Source organism: Molossus molossus, unplaced genomic scaffold (assembly GCF_014108415.1).
Source record: "Molossus molossus isolate mMolMol1 unplaced genomic scaffold, mMolMol1.p scaffold_m16_p_1, whole genome shotgun sequence".
NCBI lineage: Eukaryota > Metazoa > Chordata > Mammalia > Chiroptera > Molossidae > Molossus > Molossus molossus.
Window position 1 is genome coordinate 206821858 of NW_023425344.1, and position 24274 is coordinate 206846131.

General features: G+C 39.2%; 1 protein-coding gene across 2 annotated transcripts in view; it reads left to right on the plus strand.

Moving 5' to 3' along the window:
* Window positions 1-1535: 1535 nt before the first annotated feature.
* ATL1 (atlastin GTPase 1) overlaps window positions 1536-24274 on the plus strand; it is an 81342-nt gene continuing 58603 nt past the window's right edge. Inside the window, exon 1 of one of the 2 annotated variants that reach the window (XM_036265861.1) lies at window positions 1536-1732. In XM_036265861.1, the coding sequence (XP_036121754.1) occupies window positions 1699-1732 (34 nt within the window). In that variant the 5' untranslated portion in view covers window positions 1536-1698. The remainder of the gene's footprint in view (window positions 1733-24274) is intronic. The other variant, XM_036265864.1, reaches the window with a different exon arrangement.

Here is a 24274-nt window from a genome sequence, read left to right on the forward strand (position 1 = left end):
ATTGGCTGGGCCAGATTACTTATTAATTACAATGGAAAAAAATTTTTTAAATAAATTTCTTTTTCAGTTAGGAATAGATATTAAACTATAGAACAATTGTTTTTGTGGAATTCTACTGTACTCTTTTTTTAATGGAATTCACCTGAAAGGGATTATCAGTCTGGAATGGGAGCTGGGAATTATAGCCAAAAAAAAAAAAAAAAAGTACAGAACACATTTCTTTTTGTACTATAAATTTGGTTTGTAGGTTCAGCAGTGAGATAATTTGTCTTTCTATGTTGTTTCGTTAGTGCTTGGGGAATGCAATTCTGATTAATACAGTCCCCCTTAAAACTATAATATAAAGTTTGTTTATAGTATTCACAGTTCTGTGGTCACTAGAACCATTAACTGAAATACAGAATACATAAAATTTAGTAGTAGTAAGAGAGTTTGTTTTTTGACATGTTGATATTGAAGTGTCAGTAGAAAAAGTAAAGATGAGCTCAGGCAATTATAACTGCAGCTCTGTTATGATTCTCTCTCAAGAGTTTAAGACTTTCAGTATTGGTTTGAGAATCATCAGCATGGAGGTCTTATATGAAGACATCATAGTAAATTATATTCAGAGAACATAGAGTAAGGAGTTGCTGATACTGAGGAATAAGCAGAAACGAAGGACCTGGTAATTAAGAGGCTAGCTGCAATCTCTTAGGCAAAACTGATGTGTAGAGTGTGGCCAACAACCAAATGCAGGAGAAAACTGTGAGGAATGGAATGATGGTATCTTGAAGGGCAAGTAACATGAAGACACAGTGTTTCTAGGATACTGAAAACTAAATTTGTAGGCAGAAAGGAAGAAAGTGAAAAAGGAGAGATTAAAAATGTTTTTTAAGTATTTATTGCCTTTTGTTTTCCCTTTAAAATTGTTTGCAACCTTTATGACTGCCAAGGTTCACCCAGACTATGTAGTATGACTACTTCAAATATTTCCCAATATAAATCCAGACTTCCATCTTACAAATCTACTGGGAAATTTTGCCCATGAGACATTTAGTTGCAGATTATGATGAATCTTCAGCTTTCATTTATCTTGATCTTCTTAGTCTAATTTTGCTTTCCTAATGGAAAAAGACAGGCCTCTTTGGTAGACAGGTACAAAATGCACAATACCGTCTTTACTAACATGATCTTGCTTTTGAAATGGGGAGAAGTGGTGCCTGGTAGATAATGTGGATATTTTAACTTTTTAAACTATTTAAATGTTGCCAGCATGTTTGTACTAATGTGTAACTGTACTAGGAAACAGATATTTGAACATCCAGCATAATGCAGTTTATTGGTTTGTGTGTTTCTGTGACTAGATAATGCTGCTAAATTCTTTGGAGAGTGTGTGAGGAGATACTGTTTATTTGTGTGTGTGTTTTCCATAGAAAATATTGCAGTACATCATCTGTCACTGTCTTCATGCTTTGGGGTTGGGCTGAGGTGAGGAGGGTGTGACGCTGGTATTTGTGTGAACTCCGGCTTGTGATGCTGAGCTTGGTTCACCCGTTTTCTCCTCCCCACTCCTTCCCACCAGCGCCACAGCAACATCCTCAGAGTCTGAGCGAACTGCGCCCAACGCGGGCACAGAGCCTCCCACTGCCAGCAACCTGCAGGCCGGGAGAAGAGGGAGCGCGGTGACAGCGCCTCACTGCCACCAGTCCCTGGACCACCATGGCCAAGAGCCACAAGGACAGAAACAGTTGGGGTGAGTAGTGTGTGGTGACTTCTGCAGCCTGCACAGGACTGGCCCTCTACCTTCTGCTTCTGGAGATGAGGGCCAAGGACTGCTCGGCGCCAGCATCCAGGGCTGGGAGACGGCCACGGCCCAGATGCTTGCTCCATGGGCCAGAGGTAGAGCGGTTCCCACGTAACCGAATCGCGCTGTGGGTGAGGGCTGCAGCTTCGCGCAGGCCGGAGCCTCTGGCTTCTCCCCCGCCCCACTAATCTACCTCTTCCCAGCATTTGGACAGCACCCACCGCTCGCCTCCCAGGAGGACTGGCTGGTTCCGCTTTAACGATAGGTTGGCAGGAAGGCAATGAGGGTGGGCAGGGGCTGTTGTTACTCGGTGGAGAGGAGCAAAGGATGGGGGATCCTCAACCCTCTACTTTCAGGAAGCTTCCAGCTCTCCTGCCGGGCAGGGGCTCGGGTTCTCAGGGCGGCAGTGCTGGAACAATGAAGGGAAGCTCGGGGCCAGAGGAGAGCGTTCAGACCAGAGCGACCCAGGAGAAGAGACGCCCGCTTGGGAGTGCCCCAGTACCGCAGTACTGGTTTTAATTTGGGGGTTGGGTGGGGAATTTGGAGAGAAGGGAAGCAAAGTCGTGGTTTCTGCCTTCTGCCCCACCCCAACCTGTACCCAATTCAGGGTGGCATTGTTTCTTGATTTTACCTTTTGGAGATACTGGGCTCATGATTCAGCACCAGGCGGAGGGGAGGGGGAAGGAGAGGCTAGGCCCAGTGAGTTCACGCTGTGAGTGGGTGGGCGGTGCTCACGCAGGCGGAGGAGAGAGGGCGCAGTGATGCAGGAGAAATCGAAGCCCCGCCCCTCTTTGCTGCTCCAGACTTTGTTTAGGATGCTTCGTATGGGCTTATTGGGTGCCTTTTTCCACCGCAGGGTCCCGATTTCTTCCCGTTACAGTACTAAACTAGCTCCCACATTAAGAACTGAAGCCTTTTAGGGCACTTTATTATCTGAACCAGAGCAGATCTTAGGCTACTGTGGCTTGGTGAGTAGAGAAATATTTTGTTCATTAGCTTTGAATTACTGTTATTTGGAAAGTTTATACCCACTAGGTATTCAGAGCTCCTTGATTCTCTTCCATGTCTCAGTGAGGTCTATAACTGTCAATCAGACCAAGAGGTATAATTTTCCATTTTAATTGGTTATTTCAGTGTGCCTTTATCAAAAGACCATATTTCTCCTTGCTCAGATTGGTTACAGGACCAACTTAAATCCCAGTACAAAAGATATACATTTGAGAGATTATCCAAGGTTTGTGGTAGATATGGAGAGTTCTAGCAGGGAGGTCTGTCTTTAGTCCTCTGAGTTTTTAAAGAACGTGGTTTCATTTTACTGAGATCACCAAACCCCCAGTTTAGTAGGTGTGACTATTGTAATGATTATTTATATTTGATGGAAATATATCTCAGTTTACCCAGAAGACACTAAGAGAGTTTCAACTCAAATAATGAATTAGGAAAATAAATACTAGAGTCACTATATGTTCACTGGAAATGTTCACAGAAAAGAAATAGTGGAATTGTGGAGTCTTATCTTGACACTCTGGAAATGCTTTACTGCTCAGGTTTTTCTTTGCTGTAAAGTATACATGACATAAATGACTTAGAAAATGTAACATACAGAGTAGGAGATAGAGGTGTTAGGCAAAGTGTTAGCCATGTCTGTCTTGACTCTATTATCAGCACCTAGTAGAATGCCTAACACATAGTAGACATTTAATAATACCAATAATAGCTAATACCATTGAGGTAATATCAATGAGGTAAGGACTATAAACCTTATTTTACATATTAAAAGATAAATGATAGCCCTGGCCGGTTTGGCTCAGCGGTTAGAGCGTCCGCCTGCGGTCCGGAGAGACCCGGGTTCGGTTCCCGCTAAGGGCACGTACCTCGGTTGCAGTTTGTCCCCGGCCCTGGTTGGTTGTGCGGGTGGCAGCCACTCAATGTGTCCCTTTCACATCGATGTTTCCCTCTCCCTCTCTTCCTCTCTCTCCCTCCCACTCTATCTGTACGAAAAAAAAAAAGGAAAAATGTCCTCGGGTGAGGATAAAAAAAAAAAAAAAAAGATAAATGATAGAGCCAAGATTCCAACTCTGGCAGTTAGACTTCAGATTATTTTATCTTTACCACTATGCTATATACCTTCTGTTAGTGGTTAATACCTTCTGCATTGTATAGAACTACAGTTTTCAAGGCACATTCACCTGCATTATTGCATTTGATCTTTAGCCTCTTAGGTTGGCAGGGCATGTTCCCTATTTTGCAAATGAAAAACAGTCTCCCACAGTTTAAATAATTTGGCGAAAGTCACATATTTGGCAAGTTGGAGGACTAAGATTAGAATCTAGGGTTGTCTTCTAATTTATTTTCTATAACATGCTGTAGAATGTTTTTTAGCTAACGGGGCATGGTGTCAGGGAAATAGAACAGGTCTTTGTAGAAACCAGCAGTCACTGATGAGAAAAAACTCAGGCAATAGCTATAAAAGACTGACTTTATCATCTACCTAGATAAATATTTTCCAGGCAAATTAGAAAGCCAAGAGCAGAGGACAAAGGTCAGCTATCCAGAATTGGAATATATAGTGATTTCCAAGAAAAAGGCAAGAATGATATTTGTAAAATCTGTACAGGAAACCTAAAAATTTGATAAGGATCCTGTAGGTCCATGTAAAAGCTATATTATTATCTGAGTGGTCAGAGACCTGTTAGGTTCTACAAGAGCCATGGAAGCTAAAAAGCAGAAAAGCATCTCTGCTGGCACCCAGAATTGGGGGTGATATTTGAAGATCATACCCAGAGGTTATACTGAGAATCCCACAACCTGTAGGTAAATCTACACTGAACTAAAGTTTGAATAAATTTAAGCTTTTAAAAATTGATTTCAAAGATAGGCATTATCCTTATTTTAATGTATAAGGAATCTGAGACGCAGCATGAGTTACTTGCCAGAGGTTCCATAATTTATAAGTTACAGACCTAAGATTGAAATTTAGAGTTGTTTGCTTCCCCAGTCCATGTGATGAGGACAAGGTACTTAAAATAGTATGCCAAAAGGTGCCACAATAAGCCTATCCAAGTTTAAGCTGGTATAAGAAATCAAGGCTCTATAAATTTGATCACCTTGGACTATAAAAGAAGGCAAAGAATGTGCTAGTGTGAAAAGTAAATGGAACAGATGAATATCAGGAGGCAGTAGCCCAGAAAGCAGTCTTTCAGTGTTGGGCTTAGAACTTAAGTACTACCAGAAACAAAGCAGATGTGCACCCTTTTCTGTTTATTTGCTTTTGTAATTACAGTTGCTTAAAAACTTGGGATGGCACATAGGAATTTGAATTTTCCACAATATAACAGAAACTTTCAGTGCAATATTGCTTTAAAAAAATAATAATTACACTAAAATATCACCTTTTCCTGGCCTTTCAAAATATAAAATTATCTTAGCTTCACAGTAAGTGTAGCAAATGTCTGTTTGTTGAAAATAAATTTTTAGGTTTAATTTTTTGAAGGAAGATTAAAAACAATTTTTCCAGTTTTACTGAGAAATAGTTGACATCATTATATAGTTATAGGTGTACAGTATGATAGTTTGATTAATATATATCATTAAACTATTACCACATCCATCATCTCCTATAGATACAATAACAAGAAAGGAAAACAATTTTCTCCTTTTGATAAACGCTCTTAGGCTCTACTCTCTTAACTTTGTCATACATATATCATACGATAATGTTAAATATAGTCACCACATTACATCCCTAGTACTTATATATCTTATAAATGGAATTTTGTACCTTTTGACAGATTTCCTCCAATACTCCCTTCCCACAACCCCTCACCTCTGGTAACTACCAATCCGATCTCTTTTTCAATGAATTTGATGGTTTGGTTGGTTGGTTGGTTGGTTGGTTGGATTTCCCATATAAGTGAGGTTATACAGTATTTATCTTTCTCTCTCTGACTTATTTTGCCTAGCATAATACCTTCAAGGTCCATCTGTATTGTCTCAAATAGTAGGATTTTCTTGTTTTCTATGGCTGAATTATATATATATATATATATATATATATATATAGAGAGAGAGAGAGAGAGAGAGAGAGAGAGAGAGAGAGAGAGAGAGAGAGAGATATCACAATTTCTTTATCCATTTATCCATCAATGGATACTTAGGTTATTCCATGTCTTGGCTATAGTAAATAATAGTGCTATGGACATGGGTACCGATATCTTTTCAAGTTGGTGTTTTTATTTCCTTTTTTTTGGTACGTGCCCCTAGCAGGAACTGAACCCAGGACTCTGGTCCACAGGCCAACACTCCAACCGCTGAGCCAAATCGGCTAGGGCTATTTCCTTTGGATATATTCCCAGAAGTAAAATTGCTGCATTATATTTTTAACTAGTTTTCAAATTTTTGCAGAATCTCCATACCATTTTCCATAGTGGCTATACCAATGTACAATTCCACTTATGGTGCACAGGGCTCCCTTTTCTCCATGACCTCGCCAGCACTTGTTATCACTTATCTTTTTGATGATGACTGTCCTCATAGGCATGAGGTGGCATCTCATTATCATTTTAACTTTAATGTTTTTGATGACTAATGATGTTGAGTATCATCTTTTCATGTACCTGTTTGTATATCTTCTTTGGAAAAATATTAAAAAATCTTGAGTATAGTATAGTTACCTTCTGATCTTTCTTTTCCCATTGGATATATTATATTTTTCATGAGATGGGACTATTTGTTCCTTTTTACTTGCCTCATTTTCTATATATCTATTCCTCCTGAAACAAAACAATTTCTAATGGGTAACATATGTACTTCCTTACTGATTCTCCCTCCCCATTTTCCTAATTTAATTTCCCTTCCTTACATCTTTTTTCAAACACATTTTCACATATATATTTTATACTTTGTATCTACTTGCACCTTGTCTTGATGTCTCCTGACTTATAGCTTTGCTGTATTTCAAATTCTGCAGCCTTTATCTTTAGAACCAGTGACTAGACTGTAAGTAGAACCTGTGATTATCAGGAAAATGATCTACTATGAGTTACTTTTAGTTATTAAAAAAGTGGGGGTATTTTTAAATTTGGAGGCTCTTCCTCTTTTACATAAAAATTTTTGTGAAAAGAATCTATATACAAAAGGACAAATAAAACATAGATGTAGAGTTTTTAAAAGAATAACAGTGAATAATAATGAGCACCTGTATCCTCCCTCCCCAGCTGAAGAAACATGCTTGATCAATATTTTGACACTGGTTATGTGCCCCTCCTTAATGTCAACCTCTCCTTAATCCCTCTCCAAATAAACAATTATAAATTTGGTGTTTTTCATTTCTGACACATTTTAATACATGTATATATATTTAATATTATGTAATATATTATTTAGTTTTATTTTTTATTATTATTTTTTTTATCCTCACCCGAGGACATTTTTTGTACAGATAGAGTGGGAGGGAGAGAGAGTAAGGGAGAGAGAGAGAGAAACATCGACGTGAAGGGACACATCGAGTGCCTGCCACCCGCACGACCAACCAGGGCCGGGGACAAACTGTACCCGAGGTATGTGCCCTTAGCGGGAACCAAACCCGGGTCTCTCCGGACCGCAGGCCGACACTCTAACCGCCGAGCCAAACTGGCCAGGGCTATTATTTAGTTTTATATTTTTAAGAACCTAATATAAATGGAACCTAGAGTATGAATTTTTCCACAAAGTATTTTGTTTACTCCGTCCTCACCTACACTTGGCATTATAATAGGTGTGAAATGATATCTCATTATGGTTTACACCTGCATTGTACTGATTACCAATGAAGTATGAGCATATTTTCATATATTTATTAGTCATTCATATTTTCTACTCTGCTGTTTTGCCCTGTGTCAGCTTTTTATTGGGTTATCTTTTGCGTTTTGCTGTGTACAAATTTTAAATATTTGTATATAAATCCTTTGTTGGTTATTTGTCTTACATATATCTTTTGCTATTTTGCAATATGACTTTGCTCTCTTGGTAATATATTTTAATAAACCGAAGCTTGATATTTAAAAATATTCCATTTACTATTTTCCTCTGTGGTTTGTACTCTTTATAATTTAATAAACTTTCCCCTACCTCAAAGTTATGAAATATTCTTCTATAATATTTGGTTTTAAAGTTTTACATGTCTTTTTCCCCCATTTTTTATTGTGGTAAAATACACTTAACATAAAATTTACCATCTTAACCATTTTTAAGTGTAAAGTTGAGTGATATTAACTACATTCATGTTATTGTAGAGCCATCACTACCATTCCATCTCCAGAACTCTTTTCATCTTATAAAACATCCTATATCCATGGAACACTTAAGTCCCCATTCCCTCCTTCTCCCAGACTCTGGCAACCTCCATTGTACTTTCTCTCTCTGATGTTGACTGCTCTTAAGAATCTCATATAAGTGGAATCATGCAGTATTGTATTTGTCTTTTTATTACTGGCTTAATTCACTTAGCAAAATGCCCTCAAAGTTCATCCAGGTTGTAGTATATGTCAGAAGTTTCTTCCTTTTTAAGGCTGAATCACATTCCATTGTGTGTGTGTATGTATATACCACATTTTGCTTATCCATTTATCTGTCAATAAATACTTGGGTTGCTTCCATGTTTTCACAGTAGTGAATAATGCTGTTACAAGTGTACAAATATCTTTTTTTAAATCTTTATTGTTGAATGTATTACAGATGTTCCTCATTTTCCCCCCATTGATCCCCTCGACCCCACTCCCGTCCCCCTCCTGCCTTTCCCCACACTGTTGTCTGTGTCCATTGGTTATGCATATATGCATATAAGTTCTTTGGTTTATTTCTTCCCACTCCTCAACCCCCCTTCCCTTTGAGGTTTGTCAGTCTAGCAACCAATTTGTACTTCTTAATCCCTTCACCTTTATCACCCATTCCCCAAACCCCCTCCCATCTGGCAACCAACAAAATGTTCTCTGTATCTGCTTGTTCATTTGTTTGTAGATTCAGTTGTCGATAGATATATATATTCATTGCCATTTTGTTTGTTCTTATTTTTTATCTTTTTCTTCAAGAAGACCCTTCAACATTTTATATAATAATGGTTTGGTGGTGATGAACTCCTTTAGCATTTCCTTGTCTGGGAAACTCTTTATATGGCCACCGATTCTACATGACAGCTTTGCAGGATAGAGTAATCTTGGTTGTAGGTTCTTGGTTTTCATCACTGAATATTTCTTGCCACTCCCTTCTGGCTTGCAAAGTTTCTTTTGAGAAATCAGCTGACAGTCTTATGGGAACTCCTTTGTAGGTAATGAACTGCTTCTCTTGCTGCTTTTAAGATTCTCTCTTTGTCTGGAACCTTTTGCATTTTGATGATGATGTGTCTTGGTGTGGACCTCTTGGGGTTCATCTTGTTTGGGACTCTCCGTGCTTCCTGGACTTGTATGTCTGTTTCCTTCACCAAGTTAGGGAAGTTTTCTGCCATTCTTGTTTCAAATAGGTTTTCGATTTCTTGTTCTCTCTCTTCTCCTTCTGGCACCCCCAAGATGCAAATGTTGGCATGCTTGAAGTGGTCCCAGAGGCTCCTTACACTACCCTCATTTTTTGGATTCTTTTTTCTTTTTGCTGTTCTGATTGGGTGTTTTTTGCTTTCTTATATTCCAAATCGATGGTTTGCATCTTGGCTTTACCTACTCTACTATTGAATCTGTGTAAATTATTCTTTATTTCAGTTAGTGCCTCCTTCATTTCTGACTGGTCCGATTTTATGCTCTTGAGGCCCTCACTAAGTTCATTAAGGTTCTCACTAAGTCCATTGAGCATCCTTATAAGCAGTGTTTTGAACTCAGCATCTGTTAGATTGCTTATCTCTATTTCACTTAGTTCTTTTCCTGGGGTTTTGTACTGTTCTTTCATTTGGGACCTGTTTCTTTGTCTCCTCATTTTGGCTGCCTCCCTGTGTTTGTTTCCATGTATACTTAACGAAAGGTATGGGGCTAGCTGAGACCAGATGCTGCTTGTTTGAAAGAATTTAGGAAAACCTGAAGCAGGATCCAAGACAGGCCAATCCTGTGGTTAAGCAACAGGCAACAGCTTGGGTGGGCCTGAAAGTTGGGTAGGGCAGGGCCTCAGGGAATCACCAGGGCGGGACAACCAGTGTGAGCCAAGTTGCTGGAGTCCCAGATATGGCGGCTGTCTGCTGCCCCAGGGGAAGGGCTCACCAAAGGAATGAAGGCCTTTGACAGCATGTCTGTCCTGGAGAAAGCCCCCTCTCCAGCTCTTGCTCCAATGCCAAACAGCTCAGTTCTTCCCTGTATGTCTCTGGTGCCCCTAGAGCTGCCTCCCCTCCAAGCTGAGAGGGAGTGAGTCCGATAAGTCCTTGCGTGGGCCCTTTAAGAGGAGCTGCCTGGGGCTCCAGCTGCCTCAGCCTCCCTGAGCCTCAGTTCCCTCTGGTTTTTCCAAGCCAGAAGTTATGGGGACTTCTCTTCCGGGCACTGAAACCCTGAGCTGGGTGCCTGGTGTGGGACGGGGACCCCTCGGTCCTCAGGGAGGACCTTCCCAGCTGAAGTATCCTGATTTTTATCCGCCACATGTAGGTGTGGGACCAGCCCGTTGCGCCTCCGCCCCTCCTACCAGTCTCAATGTGGCTGCTTCTTTAATTCCATAGTTGTAGGACTTCCATTCAGCTTGATTTCAGGCGGTTCTGAATGATGGTTGTTCTGTAGTTTAGTTGTAACTTTGATGTGGTTGTGGGAGGACACGATACCGCGTTTACCTATGCCACCATCTTTACCGGAAGTCCTACAAATATCTTTTTAAAAAATATGTTTTTATTGATTTTTTTTAGAGAGAGAGGAAGTGAGAGATAGAAACATTGATTGGCTGCCTCCTGTGCGCCCCTTACTGGGTTCGAGCCCACAACCCAGGCATGTGTCTTGACCGGGAATCCAACTGGTGACCTCTTGCATGGAACGACGCTTAATCCACTGAGCTACACTGGCCCAGACTACAAATATCTTTTTGATTTTATTTTATTTTATTTTTTATCCTCGCCCGAGGACATTTTTTCATTTTTTGTTCAGATAGAGTGGGAGGGAGAAAGAGGAAGAGAGAGAGAGAGAGAAACATCGACGTGAAAGGGACACATCAAGTAGTTGCCACCCGCACGACCCAACCAGGGCCGGGGACAAACTGCAACTGAGGTACATGCCCTTAGCGGGAACCGAACCTGGGTCGCTCTGGACCGCAGGCCTACACTCTAACCGCTGAGCCAAACCGGCCAGGGCTACAAATATCTTTTTGAGAACCTGCTTTAAATTCTTTGGGTATATGCCTAGAAGTATCGCGTGGTAATTCTATTTTTAATTTTTTGAGGAACTGCCATCCTGTATTCCACTATGACTACCATTTTCCATTCCCACTAACAGTACAATGTCTCTAAATTCTTGCCAACACTTCTTATTTTCTGGTTTTATTTTATTTTTATCATTCATTCATTCATTCATTCATTCACTCATTTATTTTTATCCTCGCCCGAGCACATTTTTCCATTTTTTGTTCAGATAGAGTGGGAGGAAGAGAGAGAGAGAAACATCAATGTGAAAGGGACACATCAAATGGTTGCCACCCGCACAACCTAATCAGGGCCGGGGACAAACTGCAACTGAGGTACGTGCCCTTAGTGGGAACCGAACCTGGGTCTCTCTGGACCACCGGCCAATGCTCTAACCACTAAGCCAAACTGGCCAGGGCTTTTTTTATTTTTATAGTAGGCATTCTAATGGGTGTGAGGTGATATCTCATTGTGGTTTTGATTTGCATTTCATTTCCTAATTTCTCTTCTGATCCATTTTTTGTTTGTGAGTGTGTTGCATAAGTTCCACAAATTTGTGAGTTCTCCAGTTTACTTCTGTTACTGATTTTTATCTTTATCCCTTTGTAGTTAGAGAAGATATTTTGTATTATATCTATCTTTTAAAAACCTATCGAGACTTAATTTTGGGTCTAACATAGGTTCTCTCCTGGAGAATATCCCATTTGCACTTGAGAAGAATATGTATTCTATTGCTGTTCTGTATATGTCTATTAGATCTAGTTGATTTATTATGCTGTTCAAGTCTCCTATTTTCTTGCTTATTATCTATCTGGTTGTTCTATCCATTATTGAGCATGGGGTGTTGAAATCTCCAACTTTTGCTTCATTTATTTTGATGGCCTGCTATTGGGTGCATAAGTGTTTATAACTGTTATATCTTTTTGCTGTATTGAAACTTTTAATATATAATATTCTTTGTTTCTTGCAACCTTTTTTATTTCAAGTCTGTTTTGTCTGATATTAGTATAGCCACTGCTGTTTCCTTTTGCATTAAATATATTTTTATATCCTTTCACTTTCAACCTGTTTGTGTTTGGGATCTCAAGTGAATCTGTTATAGACAGCTTGTAGTTGGACAATGTTTTTTAAATCCATTCTGCCAGTCTCTGTCTTTTAATTAGAGAGTTTAATCCTTTTACATTTAATGTAATTACTGATAAGGAGGGATTTTCTTCTGCCATTTTGCTGTTTTCTTTATGCCTTATAACTATTTTTTTCCTCATTTCTTTTTTTTTTTAATGTTTTTGATTTTTTTTTTTTTTTAGAGAGAGAGAAGAAAGGAGAGAGAGAGAGCTAGAAACATAGATGTGAGAGAGAAACATCAATTGGCTACCCCCTGTACACCCCCTTCTAGGTATCTAGCCTGCAGCATGTGCCCTGACTGAGTATCAAACCAGGACCTCTCAGTCCATGGTACAAGGCTCAATCCACTGACCACACTGTCTAGACATCCCTCATTTCTTGCATTATTATCTTCTTATGTGTTTAGATTATTTTTTTGTAGTGTAACATTTTTATTCCCTTATCATTTTCATTTCTGTGTGTAGTCTGTGCTATAGTCTGAATGTTGGTGTTTCCCCCCCAAATTCATATGTTGAAATCCTAATGTCCAGTGTAATAATATTAACAAGGGTCTTTGGAAGATGCTTAGGTCATGAGGGTGGATACCTCATTAATGGGATTTATACTCAGAGACCTCAAAGGCCCTGACCAGGTAGGGTAGCTAAGTTGGTTAGACCATCATCCTAATATTCCAAGGTTGCAGGTTCAATTACCAGTCAGGGAACACAAGAATCAAACAATGAATGTATAAATAAGTGGAATAACAAACTGATGTTTCTCTCCCTCTTTTTCTTCCTCTCCCTTCCTCTCTCTCTCTCAAATTAGTAAAATAATAAAAATTTTAAAATAATAAATTTTAAAAAGAGACTCCACAGAGTTCTCTAGCCCCTTCTACCATTTGAGGATACAAGAAATCTGCAACACAGAAGAGGGTCGTCATGCAACCATGCTGGCACCCTGATCTTGGACTTCCAGCCCCAGAACTGTGAAAAATAAATTTCTGTTGTTTATAAGCTACCCAGTCTGTGGTATTTTGTAATAGCAACCCAAACTAACACAATGGGTCCTGTTTTTGTTCATTATATCTAGCAAATCATTGCCTAATCCAAGGTCATAAAGATTTTGTTTTCTTCCAAACATTATATAAAGTTTTATCTTGTGATTTATGATCTATTTTAAGTTAATATTTTATATAGTGATATATTGAGGTTTATATTTTTGCATATAGATATCCACATGTTCTAGCACCAATTTGTTGCAAAGCTATTCTCTCTTTGTTGAATTACTGTAGCCCCTTTGTCACAGATTAGTTCACCATCCAAGAGAAGTGGAAATATATATACATACAAAAACTTGCAGAAAATGTTTATAACAGCATTATTTATTATAGCCAAAAATGGAAACAACACAAATTCCTGTCGACTGATGAATGGATAAACAAAATATGGCACAGTACTTCCCCCTTATTTATCTTATTCCAAGATTCCCAGTGGTGCCTGAAACTGCGACAGTACCAAACCTTATATATACTGTTTTTTTATTTTTATTTTTATTTTTATTTATTTATTTTTTTTATTTTTTTATGAATTTTTATTTATTTTTTTGTTACAGATATTTTACCTTTTTACCCCATTGGCACCCCCCACCCCACCCCCTCCACCCTGTCCCCGGCTTAGTTGTCCATGTCCATTGGTCATGCATACATGCATATAAGTTCTGTGGTTTATCTCTTCCCACCCCCCCACCCCCCATCCCCTCTTCTGAGGGATGTCAGTCTGTGCCCTACTTCCATGTGTCTGGGTCTACTGTATTCCTCAGACTGTTATGTTCATTATATTCCGTATATAAGTGAGATCATGTGGTATTTGTCTTTTTCTGCTTGGCTTCTTTCACTTAGGATAATACTTTCCAGGTCCCTCCATGTCGTCTCAAAGGATAAGAGATCTTTCTTTCTTACCGCTGCATAGTACTCCATTGTGTATATGTACCACAGCTTTTTGATCCATTCGTCTACTGGTGGACACTTGGGCTGTTTCCAGATCTTAGCTATTGTAAATAGTGCTGCTATGAACATGGGGGTACATATATTCTTCCTGATTGGTGTTTCAGGCTTCTTAGGGTATATTCCCAGCAGTGGGATCACTGGGTCAAATGGAAGTTCAATTTTTAATTTTTTGAGGTAGCACCATATTGTTTTCCATAGCGGCTGCACCAGTCTGCATTCCCACCAGCAGTGTATTAGAGTTCCCTTTTCTCCACACCCTCGCCAACACTTGTTGTTTGATGATTTGTTGATGGCGGCCATTCTGACAGGTGTGAGGTGATACCTCATTGTTGTTTTAATTTGCATCTCTCGGATGATTAGTGATGTTGAGCATTTCTTCATATGTCTCTTGGCCATTTGTATGTCCTGTTTGGAGAGGTGTCTATTCAGCTCCTCTGCCCATTTTTTAATTGGGTTCTTTGTCTTCCTTTTGTGGAGTTGTGTGAGCTCTCTGTATATATTGGAAATTAACCCCTTATCTGATACATCATTGGCAATGATGTTCTCCCATACAGTGGGTTGCCTTTCCATTTTGATGATCGTTTCTTTTGCTGTGCAGAAGCTTTTTAGTTTGATGTAGTCCCATGTGTTCATTTTCTCCTTTATTTCTGTTGCCTTAGGTGATGTATCAGTGAAAATTCTGCTCCGTATGATGTCCGAAATTTTGTTGCCTACATTTTCTTCTAGAATTTTTATGGATTCACGGGTCACATTTAAGTCTTTTATCCATTTTGAGTTTATTTTTGTGTATGGTGTAAGTTGATGGTCGAGTTTCATTTTTTTGCATGTAGCTGTCCAATTTTCCCAACACCATTTATTAAAGAGGCTGTCTTTACTCCACTGTATGCTCTTGCCACCTTTGTCAAATATTAATTGAGCGTATTGCCTTGGGTCCATTTCTGGGTTTTCAGTTCTGTTCCACTGGTCTATATGCCTGTTCTTGTGCCAGTACCAGGCTGTTTTGGTTACAGTCGCTTTGTAGTATAACCTGATATCTGGTAATGTGATCCCTCCAACTTTGTTCTTCTTTTTCAAGATTGCTGTGGCTATTCGGGGTCTTTTTTGGTTCCATATGAACTTTTGAAGTATTTGTTCTAGTTCTATGAAATATGTCGTTGGTATTTTGATGGGGATTGCATTGAATCTATAGATTGCTTTGGGTAGTATGGACATTTTAATTATGTTAATTCTTCCAATCCATGAACAGGGTATGTTCTTCCACTTTTTTATATCTTCCTCTATTTCTTTTTTCAATGACCTGTAGTTTTCTGCAAATAGGTCCTTTACTTCTTTGGTTAAGTTTATTCCTAGGTATCGTAATTTTTTTGGAGCGATGGTAAATGGGATTGTTTTTTCAGTTTCTCTTTCTGTGAGTTCATCATTGATGTACAAGAATGCCGTCGATTTCTTGACGTTAATTTTGTATCCTGCTACTTTGCCAAATTCATTTATTAAGTCTAATAGATTTTTGATGGAGTCTTTAGGGTTTTCTATGTACAATATCATGTCATCTGCAAATAATGACAGTTTCACTTCCTCCTTTCCAATTTGGATCCCTTTTATTTTTTCTTCATGTCTGATTGCTGTGGCTAAGACTTCCAGTACAATGTTAAACAAGAGTGGCGAAAGTGGACATCCCTGTCTTGTTCCTGTTCTTAATGGAAATGTTTTTAGTTTCTGTCCATTGAGTATGATGTTGGCTGTAGGTCTTTCATATATGGCCTTTATTATGTCGAGATATGATCCCTCTATTCCTACATTGCTGAGCGTTTTTATCAGAAATGGATGCTGGATTTTGTCGAATGCTTTTTCAGCATCTATTGATATGATCATGTGGTTTTTATTCTTCATTTTGTTTATGTGGTGTATCACGTTTATTGATTTGCGAATATTGTACCAGCCTTGCATCCCTGGAATGAATCCCACTTGGTCATGGTGAATAATTTTTTTGATGTATTTCTGGATCCGATTTGCTAGTATTTTGTTCAGGATTTTGGCATCTATGTTCATCAGGGATATTGGCCTGTAGTTTTCTTTCTTCGTAGTGTCTTTTTCTGGTTTTGGAATTAGAATTATGCTGGCCTCATAGAACGTGTTTGGAAGTCTTCCTTCTTCTTGAATTTTTTGAAATAGTTTGAGGAGAATGGGTGTTAGTTCTTTTTTGAATGTTCGGTAAAACTCCCCCGTGAAACCATCTGGGCCTGGGCTTTTGTTTGCTGGGAGAGTCTTGATTACCTCTTCAATTTCCTTAGTTGTTATTGGTCTGTTCAAGTTTTCTATCTCTTCCGGGAATAGTTTTGGGAGACTGTGTGTTTCTAGAAATTTGTCCATTTCGCTGAGATTGTCGAATTTGTTGCCATATAGTTGTTCATAGTAGTTGTTAACGATCTTTTGTATTTCCGTGGTGTTGGTTGTTACTTCTCCTCTTTCATTTCTGATTTTGTGTATTTGGGTTCTCTCTCTTTGTTTCTTGGTGAGTCTAGCTAAGGGTCCATCAATCTTGTTTATCTTTTCGAAAAACCAGCTCTTTGTTTCATTGATCCTTTGAATTGTTTTTTTGGTCTCTATGTCATTTATTTCTGCTCTGATCTTTACTATTTCCTTCCTTCTACTTGCTCTGGGGTTTTCTTTTTGTTTGCTTTCTAATTCTTTAAGTTGTGAGGTTAGACAGTCAATTAGAAATTTTTCTTGTTTTTTGAGGTAGGCCTGTAGTGCTATGAACTTCCCTCTCAGAACTGCTTTCGCTGCATCCCATAGATTTTGTGTTGTTGTGTGTTCATTTTCATTGGTTTCCAGGAAGTTTTTGATTTCTTCCTTGATCTCCTCGGTGACCCATTCATTGTTTAATAACATGCTATTTAGCCTCCATGTGTTGAAATGTCTTTGTATGTTCTTGTTGCAGTTGATTTCTAGTTTCATGCCATTGTGATCTGAGAAGATGCTTGATATGATTTCAATCTTCTTGAACTTGTAGAGATTTAGTTTGTGTCCTATCATGTGGTCTATCTTTGAGAATGTCCCATGTGCACTTGAGAAGAATGTGTATTCTGTAGTTTTGGGGTGTAATTCTCTGTAGATATCTATTAAATCCATTTGGTCTAGTGCTTCATTTAGAGTCTCTGTTTCCTTGCTAATTTTTTGCCTAGAGGATCTATCCAGTGCTGTCAACGGGGTGTTGAAGTCCCCAGCTATGATTGTATTGTTGTCGATTTCTCCTTGGAAGTCCTCCAGAAGATTTTTAATATATTTTGGTGCTCCTATATTGGGTGCATATATGTTTATCAAGGTTATATCTTCCTGTTGGATAGATCCTTTCAATATTATGTAGTGGCCGTCTTTGTCTCTAGTTATGGTCTTCATTTTGAAATCTATTTTATCAGATATGAGAATTGCTACCCCAGCTTTTTTTTGCTTTCCATTTGCTTGGAAAATTTTTTTCCATCCCTTCACTTTCAACCTATGTGAGTCTTTTGTTGAGAGATGGGTCTCTTGTAAACAACATATAGATGAGTCATGCTTTCTTATCCAATCAGCTACTCTGTGTCTCTTTATGGGAGCATTCAGTCCATTTACGTTTAAGGTGATTATTGATATGTACTTATTTATTGCCATTTTTGTTTAGTGTGGTTCTATTTTTGTTCCCATTTCTACTGCTAATTACAGCAGTCCTTTTAACATTTCTTGCAGTGCTGGTTTGGTGCTAATGTATTCCCTTAGCTTTTTTTTGTCTGGGAAGCTCTTTATTTGATCTTCTATTTTGAATGATAGCCTTGCTGGGTAGAGTAGTCTTGGATTCAGATTCTTGTTTTTCATGACTTTGATTACTTCATGCCATTCCCTTCTGGCCTGTAGTGTTTCTTGTGAGAAGTCAGCTGAGAGCCTTATGGGGTTCCCTTTGTAGGTAACCTGTTGCTTATCTCTTGCTGCTTTTAGGATTCTCTCTTTGTCTTTAATTTGTGGCATTTTAATTACTATGTGTCTTGGTGTGGGCCTGTTTGGGTTCTTCTTACTTGGGACTCTCTGTGCTTCTTGAACTTGAATGCCTTCTTCCTTCACCAAATTAGGGAAGTTTTCTCTCACTATTTTTTTGAATATATTCTCTATCCCTTGCTCCTTTTCTTCTTCTTCGGGGACTCCTATGATGCGAATATTATTACGTTTCCAGTTGTCCCATAGTTCTCTTAAGCTGTCTTCCTGTTTTTTAATAGTTTTTTCCTTTTGTTTTTCTGATTGGTTGATTTTTTCTACCCTGTCTTCTAATTCGCTGATCCGGTCCTCAGCTTCCCCTACTCTGCTTTTTAAACCTTCCAATGTGTTTTTCATTTCGGATATGTCATTTTTTATCTCTTCTTGTTGGTTTTTAATTTCCATTTGGCTTATTTTCAGTGTCTCTATGTCCTTACTCATGCTGTTCAGCTTCCTCAAGATCATGGCTCTGAATTCTAGCTCTGTTAACATGCCTAATTGCTCCACATTGATCTCATCTTCGGTGGAGGTGGTTTGCTCTTTCATTTGGCTTCTGTTTCTGTGTTTCACCATTTTAGCTATCACTCTGGGCTTTGGAGCCTGTCAAGTTCTCCCTGTGGGTGTTGGTGTTCTGCTGTTTGTGGCTCCCTCTCCTGTGTTTAGATGAGCGAGGGAGGACCCGCGTTGAACACCACTGTCAAGTCTTACTTTCCTGGTTAAAGCTGCCAGCCCAGGAAACGTACTGTTATCCTCTAGCTTTTTGCCTGGAAGCTAGCAGTCTAGGTTAATTGATGAGTTTTGGGTTGTCAGTTGATTGAAAAACTCCCTCTGGTGCTCAGCCAAGGGGCTTTCACGAGGGTGGGGCAGATGCTGGTCCTTAGTGAGCCTCAATTAACACTTCAATGGCCCACAGGGTGGGGTTGGATCTCCGAGGGAGGGGCTGCTGCCTCTCTCAGAGCCCTGGGAAGAAGCAATGTGGCCACCGTCCTGAGTGGCTGCACTCAGCCAAAGCTCCGAGAGCCCTCCAAACCCCGAGTGTCCCAACACAGTTCCAGTCCAGTCTGCCCTCCCTCTGCCGGAGCCCAAGGTGAGTGGCTGTGGCTGTTTCAGCCTCTGTCCCGGCTGCGCTGCGGGGCCGCCTGGGAGTGTGACCCGAGGGCGCTGCTTACAGCTGAGGCCGCTCCGAGCTGCCGACCTTGGGCTCCCAGCCCCGTCTCGCGCCTTCGCAAGCCTACCGGGATGGAGTCAGTGTCCCTCGTTGTATGGTCCTCGCAAGCTGCTTTTCTGTTGGTTTTTCCCGTCGATTTGTCTGTGTTATAGTTGTAATTCCAGTTTGGTTCTGGGAGACGGTCTGTGTAGCTCCGTTCACTCCGCCGCCATTTTTCGGTCCTATACTGTTTTTTTAAATGCATACATAATTACAATAAAGTTTAATTTTAAATTAGGCACAGTAAGAGGTTAACAATAACTAATAATAAAGTAGAAAAATTATAATAATGTACTGTTTTAAGAGTTATGTGAAGATGATCTATCTCGCACTCCCTTTTCCCTCTCACAAATTATAGAAACTTTATTAAAGAGGATTAAAGACCAAATATAGAGCCTTGACTGGTTTGTCTCAGCCATTAGAGTGTAGGCTGATGGACCAAAGAGTCTTGAGTTTGATTCTGGTCAAGGGCACATACCTCAGTTGCAGTTTGGTCCCCAGCCCTGGTTGGGATCATGCGGGAGACAACCAGTTGATATGTCTCTCTCTTATCGATGACCCCCACCCCTCATTCTATCTGAAGATAAATGGAAGAGTATCCTCGGGTGAGGATTTTTTTAAAAAAAAGGCCAAATATAGATGGAGCAATATCTCGTGTTTATGGATTGGAACATACTACCATAACATATTGATTCCTTTCAAACTGATCTATAAATTTAATGTAACTTAAAAAATTCAACTAGCATATTGATTCTGTTATGTACAGGGAAAGGTTCAAAACAGTCAATACCAATAATAATCAGAATAAGAGAGGCTGGCCATATTATAGATAATGACATTTTATAAAATGATTTCAATTAAGATACTATACTATTGGTGTTGGTATAGATAAATTGGTGAATGGGTCAGAATTGAGAGCTCAGAAACAAAGTCATTATATATGTGCGTGTGTGTGTGCATATATATGTATATGCATATATATGCAATATATGTGTGTATATATATACACATATATATGTATGTAACTCATTTATGACAAAGATCACAGGGCAGACCTCTTGAGGGAGGAAGGGGCTTTAATAAATACAGGTTTGAAAATTTGGTTGCTAATATAGAATAAATCAAATTGGATATCTACCTCACATCTTATACAAAAAACAATTCCTGATAGATTAAGAACTTAAATATCAAAAGCAAAACTTAAAAACTAGAAGAATATATATGGATGTCTTTCATATCTTGTGTAAAGAATCATTTCTTAAACATGACATGTGACGTGCTAATCATAAAATAAATTATTAATAAAATCTATTATATTAAAATTAAGAATTGCTCTTCATCAATAATAACTTAAGGGAAGTGAAAAGGGAAGCTCTAAACTAGAAGACTTTTGCCATACATATAACTAAAAAATGACTAGCATTTAAGATATATAGAAGTATTATATAAATCAAGAAAAAGACAAACCATCTAATAGAAAAATGAACAAAAGATATGTACTCACCTCATCATAAAATGAGATACCATTTTACACCAATGCAATTCACAAAAATTAAGAAGTCAGACAAAACCAAGTGTTAGAAAGGATATGGCTCAGTGGGATGTCTAATAAATTGCTGGAAGTGAGTAGGGAAAAATTGATATAGCCACTTAGAAAAACATCTGCATCACGTTGAAAGTTGAATATTTGAAAAATTTACAACCCATAAACCCCATTCACAGTATATCTTGCATATATGTAGTTTGCTATAAATAGTCATAAAGAATTATTTCAATCTGTAGAAAGGTGTGATCTAGTTTTCAGCTCTGAAGATCTTTTTCTATCCAAAATATTATGTGTGATCAGGGTCCCTGATTCATATCATTTATGTACTCAGATGATAACTACACCATAGCAAGGAGCTTCATCAAAGAAAATGTGTAGTTGCTGTCCTCAAAAAGGGCCTTTGTGCTGAGGCTGAAATTAGGTGGGCAGATAGTATGGGAATCAAATATGAATAGATAATAATAAATAATAATATTATTTTTTCCTTTTTAAACTTATCCTTATTGTTGCATGTATTACAGATGTCCCTCCCTTTTTTTCCCCCTTAACCCCCTCCTTCCCACTCCAACCCCCCTCCTGCCTTCCCCACACTATTTTCTGTGTCTATTGGTTATGCATATATGCATATGTTTTTTTTTAAATTATTTTTTATTAATTTGTTTTTGTCACAGATGTTTCTCCTTTTTCCCCATTGACACCCTCCTCCCCATTCCCCCGGGTCCATCCCCAGCTTTGTCGTCTATGTTCATTGGTTATGCATACATGTATATAAGTTCTGTGGTTTACCCCCAAAACCCCCCTCTTCTAATGTTTGTCAGTCTGTACCCTTCTTCTATGTCTCTGTGTCAATTTTGTTCATCAGTTTGTTTAGTTCATTATATTCCACAAATAAGTGAGATCATGTGATATTTGTCTTTCTCTGCTTGGCTTGTTTCGCTTAGCATAATACTTTCCAGGTCCCTCCATGTCATCTCAAAGGATAAGAGATTTTTTTTTGTTACAGCTACGTAGTATTCCATTGTGTATATGTACCACAGCATTTTTATCCATTCATCTACTGATGGACACATGGGTTGTTTCCAGATCTTAGCTATTGTAAATAATGCTGTTGTGAAGTGTTGGCGAGGGTGTGGAGAAAAGGGAACTCTAATACACTGTTGGTGGGAATGCAGACTGGTGCAGCCACTATGGAAAACACTATGGTGTTACCTCAAAAAGTTAAAATTGAACTACCATTTGACCCAGTATCCCACTTCTAGGAATTTACCCTAAGAAGCCTGAAAAACCTATCAGAAAGAATGTATGTACCCCTATGTTCAGTGCATATAAGTTCTTTAGTTTCTCTATTCCTGCCCCACCTCCCTGCTTCTCTTTGAGTTTCATCAGTCTAACAATCAATTTGTACTTCTTAATCCCTTCATCTTTTTCACCCATCCCCCAACCCCCTCCAATCTAGCAACCAACAGAAAGTTCTCTGTATCTATGAGTCTGTTTCTGTTTTGCTTGCTCATTTTGTTTGTAGATTCGATTGTTGATAGATATGTATTTATTGCCATTTTATTGTACATATTTTTTTATCTTTTTCTTCTTCAAGAAGACCTGTCAACATTTCATATAATACTGGTTTGGCGGTGATAAACTCTAGCTTTTTCTTGTCTGGAAGACTCTTTATATGGCCATCAATTCTAAATCATAGTTTTGCAGGATAGAGTAATCTTGGTTGTAGGTTCTGGTTTTTCATCACTTTAAATATTTCTTGTCACTCTCTTCTGGCCTGCAAAGTTTCTTTTGAGAAATTGGCTGGCAGCCTTATGGGAGCTCTGTTGTAGGTAACTAACTGCTTTTCTCTTGCTTTTAAGATTCTGTCTTTGTCTTTAACCTTTGGTATTTTGATGATGATGTGTCTTGGTGTGGACCTCTTTGGGGTCATCTTGTTTGGGACTCTTTGTGCTTCCTGTACTTGTATGTCTGTTTCCTTCACCAAGTTAGGGAAGATTTTTGTCATTATTATTTCAAATAGGTTTTCAATTTCGTGCTGTCTCTCTTCTCCTTCTGGTACTCCCATGATGCAAATGTTGGTATGCTTGAAGTTGTCCCACAGGCTCCTTATACTATCCTCATTTTTTTGGATTCTTTTTACTTTTTGCTATTCTGATTGGGTTTTTTCTTCCTTATATTCCAGATTGATGGTTTACTTCTTGGCTTTACCTACTCTACTACTGATTCCCTGTAAATTATTCTTTATTCCAGTTAGTGCCTCCTTCATTTCTGACTGGTCCTTTATTATGCTCTTGAGGTCCTCACAAAGTTCCTTGAAATTCTCACTAAGTTTATTGAGTATCTTTTTTTTATCCTCACCCGAGAAGATTTTTGCATTTATCTTCAGATGGAGCGGGAGGGAGATAGGGAGGAAGAGAGAGAGAAAGAGAAACATCGATGCAAGAGAGACACATGGAGTGGCTGCCACCCACACAACCCCAACTGGGGCCGGGGACAAACCAAAACCGAGGTACGTGCCCTTAGTGGGAACCAAACTTGGGACTCTCTGATCCACAGGCCGATGCTCTAACTGCCGAGCCAAACCGGCCAGTGCCATTGAGCATCCTTATAAGCAGTGTTTTGAACTCTGCATCTGTTAGATTGCTTATCTTTGTTTCATTTAGTTATTTTCCTGAAGTTTTGTTCTGTTCTTTCATTTGGGACATGATTCTTTGTCTCCTCATTTTGGCTGCCTTCCTGTGTTTGTTTCTGTATTAGGTAGAGTTGCTGTGTCTCCTAGGCTTTGTAGGGTGGCCTATTGTATACCTATCTTGTAGGGTCCAGTGGCACAACCTCCCTGGTCACCCAGCTGGGCCCTCAAGGTGCACCCCTTGTGTGGACTTTACACCCTCCGGCTGAAATTGAGTGTTGATTGCTGTTGGCACATCAATGGGAGGTTGTTTTTTTTTCTCAGGCTGATCAGCTGCAAGGACTGGCTGTGCCCACTAACCACCAATCTCTGACTACCTTGGATGATCAGCTGTGCAGAGGCCCACCACACAGAGCAAGACTTACTTTAGCAGGGCTCTGGTACCCACTAAGTCCACTCCTTGAGTGTGTTGCTCATGGAGGTGGTTGGATAGTGGTACTTCAACATGGTCTGAAGCTGTCCATTGGATGTGCTGGCTCTGGGACAAGGTCAACCCCTGCCTGTGTTCTACCCAGGACCACCAGGCATAAGCTACAAAGCAATCTGCAGATGGCTGCTTCTTGTGCTGGGCTTGGAGATGCCCAGCTGGCTAATTCTAGTGCCAGGT